Here is a 6624-nt window from a genome sequence, read left to right as displayed (position 1 = left end):
AAGGTAGGACGACAATGATAGCTGAGGCGTCTGCTTGCGGTTTGTGATTCACTATAAACCTACAAGATGCATTTTATTTTATTTTTTCCTTTTTTTTTTATAAATGTACTTTAATTGTTTTCGCCGACTTGTTATTCTTTACAGTGTTAAACCTGCCCTATTGTTATTAAATAACTTATTCAACGCCTGTATATCCTTTGTGCCTTGTATTCTGTTCAGTCGTTTAGTCATCAACTTGATGGACCGAGAGAAAAAAGACGGAAGACACGTAATTCCGTCTCCTTCCAAAAAAATCTTAAAATAAATTAAGGGTGTTAAACACTTTTCTGAAATCGGCCAGTTATGGTGGAGAATTTACCCCGGCAGCGACCTTATGAGAATGACATCATGACCATAAATATGAGAGTGGTTTTGTGTTGGGGGTGGGGAGGTGTGGGTGTTGTAATTTTACCTCGAACTGAGTTTTATGCACTACCCGAGCGATAAGTCAATTATTGGCGTGGGGCGCCTTAGTCGCTCAGTGAGGAAGACGTTGGCTTACTAACCTATAGGTCCCGTGTTCGATCCCGGCGTTGGCCGAGAAAGTTCTTCGGGATTTTCCGGCTTGGCTCGTCCTTCTAAGAGGTGCAGGACCGAGGACCTGACAAGGGACAACGTATAGTCGTTCGAATGGTACCAAAAACCGAGGTCCCTTGTACACATTTTCGTGCACGTTAAAGATATCTTGGCAGTTGGAATTCGATATAAGAGTAGACCGTAGCGCCGCTGCCCGGGAAAAATTTCTCTCATAGCACACTGTATGATCATGCCGTGTTCATTTGCCCAGTCGGAGTAGAACAGTAGGACGTTCAACCCTATTTTATTACTTGATTTATTGTTATTTTATTATCATCACCGTGAGAAGACGTAGAGAATGTTTAATTACACATCATATTGTTTAATGGTCGAGACAGAATCTTAATTATTTTGTAACGGACGTAAGACATCAACTATGGTGTCACCGTGGTTTCCGCTTCATGCGGTTCATGACGAACACGGAGATAAATGATGGGATATCTATGTTCACTGAAAGAAAACATAATTCATATTCAAAAAACGATTTTCACTCTAGACTCACCAAGACCATTTAAGCGTAATAAAGAACGACCGCCACGTGCTTCTGTGCGTCAGGCTCGTATGTTTTCCCCGGGTTCTCTCACAGCTAAAGACCCCTACGCGCAAGCGAATTATTGAATTAAACTGAACCATATGTTAGTCCCAAAATTACCTATTTGTTGTAGAGAGGACATTAAACACTATTTCATCCTACTAACCAAAGTAAGTACCCCGGGATTCTTCCACCGTCAGTTCCCCTTTTAAGGTGTAGGGCGTTAGGGGAGATGGGGGGGGGGTGAATTTAAGAGAGTAACGTGGGATTTCTGACGTCCACTCGACACGAAAGCGATCATTTCGGGACTAGCGCATGATTCAATTTTATTTCAATAAGCCACTACACGATGCAGGGTCTATGTCAGGGTCAAAAATATTATACACCCTACCAAGCCTTACACAATTATAAATTATAAAAATTACAAATGTCATTGTGTCATTTAATATCTAAATATTGTTATGGATTCCTTCATCAAAATGGTGGGGTGGTTCAGGGAGTAGAACGTTGGCTCGCTAACCTTGGAGGTCCCATGTTCGATCCCTGTGTTGACCGAGAAAGTTTATCGGACTTTTCGGCGTGGTTCCTCCTTGGCAGTGCTGCAAGACAGAGTGTCTGACAAGAGACAAGTTATTCGGATGGGACGATAAACTGAGATCCCGTGTACACATTAGAGTGTACGTTAAAGAGCCCTTGGCAGTGAATTCGATATAAGAGCAGGTCGATGAGGTCGCTGCCCGGGCAAAATTTCCCTTATAGCACACTGTATGACGGTGCTATTAGTCCAGTCGGGACGGAACAGTAGGACGTTAAACCTCATTTCACTTCATTTCATCAAAATGTTGATTTTAAAAATGAATGGCTATAAATCTAGAATGAAAATAAGATGTATACGAAAGATGATAAATTCAAAAATAGATAATTACCTAGATAGTCTTTACTTTTAAAATTTAGCAGAATATTAGGACGTTAAACCCCATTTCATTTAAAATGTAGCAGAACAGTAGGACGTTAAACCCAATTTCATTCAAAATTTAAAAACATTATTGACTAAATTTAAAACAAAAATTGGATAAACTCCTTTAAAACTATTAAGACTTGAGATCGCACCTAAATAATCTTTATTTTAAAAGTTTATTGATCGAATTTAAAAAAAAAAAAAGATAATCTACTTTAAAACTATTAAGATTTGAGACCGCACCTAAATAATCTTTATTTTAAAAGTTTATTGACCAACCTAACATTCCAAATACCCATTTGAATGACCCTTTTATTTACATAAAAAATCGTGATAGTCAATGTTTGTGTTTGTGACACCGAAATATTTTTGTTTATTTTATTTTTGAACATGAATGGCCTATCTCAAACACATGCATTTGATAAATTGGTAGGTACAACTAACTTGTATTGTTGCTTTAAAAAGAAGGTGATACGAGAGTCTAGAAATGCCTTGATAATCAAACAGTTCGTGAATATAAAATCATAATCCATCACGATATTTTACCCCCTTTCGATGAATCTTTTTAATATATCACGTCCCATTTCTATTTCAGGCCTGTCTTATGGAATTTTATTCCACACTGGAAGGAACGTATACAAACAAAATATAGGTGAAATGACCAATGAAAAGACTTAACACATAAAAGAAAATGATTGAATGCAGTCAGATTTTATGAATGAATTCATCCTGGTCGGGGATTGCCGAATGAGTGACGTCACTTTACGAATTTTGATGTCAGGTTCCGGAGATCACCGACATACATTGCATGTTTGACTGTTACAATGCTCTACGTTACAGACCCGCATGTCAGCTGATGTGGGTTGAAATAATTAAACACGGTTAAACAAATGGAGAATTACAAAATAGACCCCGCCCTTGTATTACATTGTTGTTTGTACACCTATATATGACAACGCCGTATAAATCACCAGTCAAATACAAATCGACGATAAAACCATTTGTGTGATAACACGAGGAGACATACGTTACGATACTCTCCAAAATTAATACACACTCGAAATAACTTTTATTTTCGTGTTATTTTTGTGTTTTAATTTTTCGCGTAGTGTGCAAATTCTTTAATTCGGAGGTTTTATTTTCTAATTCTTTGGAATTATTTGGATTAAAAATAATTCGCGTTTATCGGAAACTGTTACATAAAACGCCAGAATTAGAATGCTATTAACACAAAAGTTCGATTGGAGACTGTGCTATGAATTATAACATTTCGTGTGTTGAATATGTGGACAAGTTTATCGTAAAGTTTACTATATTCGAACCACCCGGAAAGAGAAGATTCTGCAATTTTAACATATCTTATAGTGTGTGACTGGCTGTCATTAAATGTGTTAAAACCACGTACATGTATTATCTTTAAGACTATTTAATCTGTGAATAATACAGACCTGTGAAAAAATTTTTTTTTATTATTGCTTATTTAACAATAACACTGCCCCAGAATGAACAAAACTAGACGAGTCTTCCTATATTTTTCAATATGGATTTTCTTGGCTCTAGTTTTTGTTATTTTAAACATTATGAACCTGGACTGGGGTAAAACGAACGTTGTTCAAGGTATTTTGGTGGTGATTGTATTGGGAATTCTACAGGGCAGTGTTTTAGAGTTCCCCGTTATGACAGTGGTAACTCTTATTGTCGGCGGAGATCAAAGACAAAGTAAGAAAGCGCGATCTGATCACCTGTCTCTATGTTTGAACTATAATTTATTGGCTCTAAGTAAAGACGACATTGACGAATGTTTACAGACAATGTATGAAGCTTTTATTTATAATTTATCAGCAAATACGTGCGCGGTGCTTGTTTCGGCCACGAATGACGAAGAACTGAAGAAATACGAGTTGGAAGCACGAGACAATTACCGCGGATTGATTTACGATCAGTTATTTCGTGAAGGATTATCTTACTCGGGTCGAGATTTCAGTTCTGTGGAACCACTGAGACTAAAACATGTTTGGGAGAAATTCAATGACGTGGAATCAAGTATTTTTGTGCGGGAATATCTAGATACTATTTGCGATAATTTCGCTAAAGAATTTATGGTGATTCATCGAACAAGTCGTGTCTTGAGAAAATGTGGTCAGTATCAAGATCTAATGCTCCTGTTTGACGGCGATGATGAAGCCTATTCCTACTGCGATCCGGAGTATTACGGGAAAGCGGCTAGACCGTATGGACAGCCTTTATTCTACGACTCCGAAGACGTCGAGAGAATTTACGGACGACATACTGACTATACGTTGGTTCTGGACGGAGACACGGGTGTTCCGAAAGGCGGGACTTTTGACCTGATGGAAATAGCCGCAGCTTATCCGGATCGTGGCATCATTCAACCGGCTATAAAGCTCCATTGCACCAGCAGCGACACGATGTTTATGCATCTTGAATCGATGAGACAATCTCTGTTTGAGCCCCTGACCAACGCCACAATGGCATATTTTTCACAAAGTTCTTTCTTCGGCAAAGGTCTTATTAAGAATCGTGTATATATTGACAATGTTATCGGATACAGAGGAAATTTAATCGAACGCGTACCGATAGATGTTTTGAGTCACGATACGTTTGAAGCGTCTTTACTGAAACCCCTATACGCTGGTAGTGTGTATCTTCTGGAGGCGCCATCTTATAATTATGTGACGTGGAACATTCGAGAGCGCCGGTGGAACCGAGGAGAAGTTCTCTTAGCTTTCTATTTCTGGGAAAACGCTGTTGGTGTTCCGATGCGATGGCTACAAAGCAAACTTCAGGGAGAAAAATTCGTAGCCACAAAATTGCGGACTAAGTCGAAATTGGATTTTGTGACCTCATATGTTGCTCATTCAGCATTAAGACAAATGTTTATGAAGCCTATTTTGTTGTTATATATCCTGTTACATTATCAAGTTAATCTACGCTATAGATACGCCTCTATAATTATTGTTATGTTCCTAGTGCTTATATTCCCCAAGTTCGCAACAACAACTCGTAAAAACTTTAAATTTGTCATAATAGAGACAGTGGCTTCCATTTTACAGTTTACACCAGAAGCGTTTGTTGGTTGTGTCCGAATAATTCGCGCCATTCAGGCCAATGTCGGTGCCTCGGTGAAATGGGTTCCACAGAGAGCTGTTGAAGAAGATTTTAAGGCATCAAATCCATTTGTGTCAAGTTTTAAGCATTTGTGGGGTTACGCCATTTTGGCCATAATCGCTGCTGTACTAATTATTATCTTCGCTCCCAGTTCGGCCCTTATTTTAGTCATGTTAGGGACCTTAATTTTACTGCCCTTTTACACGGGTTTTACCTCGCTTACTTTAGACTTTAGAAGTTCCAGAAGTTTAGAAAATAGTAGGAATAATCTACTGACTGGCGTATCGACAATTGCTCAACCAGATCCTAAAATAGGGAACCGGGGTCTAACGTTTACAAACATTACTGTGCCGACAGCCCCTCCGGACGTGGACAATGCTCCTATGTATGACCCGTTCCGTCTTGTCAGGTCCCCCAAATACTAATCGTCCGAGCGACACTCCGTTCTCGGTATTCCGGACAAACCAAACCTGTCATACTATTAATATTCCGAAGGATACTCCCCACACATCCGTTTCGTTTCGGCTGTCGGACAGCCCAGTTTGATTGTAGACTGATTAATACTCCGACTGTGATCGCGATGTGGAAATATTTGTGGAATGTGAGACAATTGGTGACAATGTCAAAAATATAGATAATGACATGATTTGTGATATGACTGACTATGGAAAACAGTGGAAAATATGACATTTTATGGCAAAACTTTCGACTTGTTTGTGATATTTTATAATGCTGTAACTCATTTGGAAGTGAGTTCGGTTGTCTCCGTTGAAGATCCTAATCGTCGTTATCGCCACCACCACCATCTTCATTCTCATCATCATCAGCATCAGTATCATCAGTATCATCAGCAGTATGTAACTCATTTGGAAGTGAGTTCGGTCTTCATCATCATCATCATCATTATAATCATCATCATGACCTAACAGTTATGCATTAGAGCCCTTCAAAACGATTCAAATCAAACGATTTTTTAATAATTCCAAATTTTTGAATACATTAATCTAATTTTTTAAAAAAAAACTGGAAATTTTGTAGAAAACAGTTTAAATTTGTAGATAATTGATTTTTATTTTTGTAATTTTGATTTATAGATGATTGTTCAATTTGCTGGAAAAATGATATCTATTTCGGGATGTAGATCTTTATTAAGTTTATTCGCCAATCTCATCTTCTATTGTATAAAGTACACAGTCGCACGAAAAACATGAATTATTTATTTTATACACAATAAAAATTTGTTATTGTTAAATAATATGTCTGTCTTGTTTGATATGTATGATTTGTACCTGCAGGGTATACATCTAAGAATACATAAAAATACTATTACCAGATCAACGATGCGAGAAGACAGGCAAGTGAGAGAGGGAGAAATGGGGTTTAACGTCCG

The 6624-nt window shown here is 38.0% G+C and overlaps 1 protein-coding gene across 1 annotated transcript; it reads left to right on the top strand.

Annotated features, from left to right (window-relative positions):
• The first annotated feature begins 3583 nt into the window (after positions 1-3583).
• Positions 3584-6184, top strand: LOC126816960 (uncharacterized). Its single transcript, XM_050543770.1, has one exon. The coding sequence runs from the start codon at positions 3608-3610 to the stop codon at positions 5657-5659; it is 2052 nt and encodes a 683-aa protein (XP_050399727.1). The 5' UTR covers positions 3584-3607; the 3' UTR covers positions 5660-6184.
• The last annotated feature ends 440 nt before the right edge of the window (positions 6185-6624 follow it).

This window comes from Patella vulgata, chromosome 3, assembly GCF_932274485.2.
Source record: "Patella vulgata chromosome 3, xgPatVulg1.2, whole genome shotgun sequence".
Lineage (NCBI taxonomy): Eukaryota > Metazoa > Mollusca > Gastropoda > Patellidae > Patella > Patella vulgata.
This window is presented reverse-complemented; position numbering and strand designations above follow the sequence as displayed.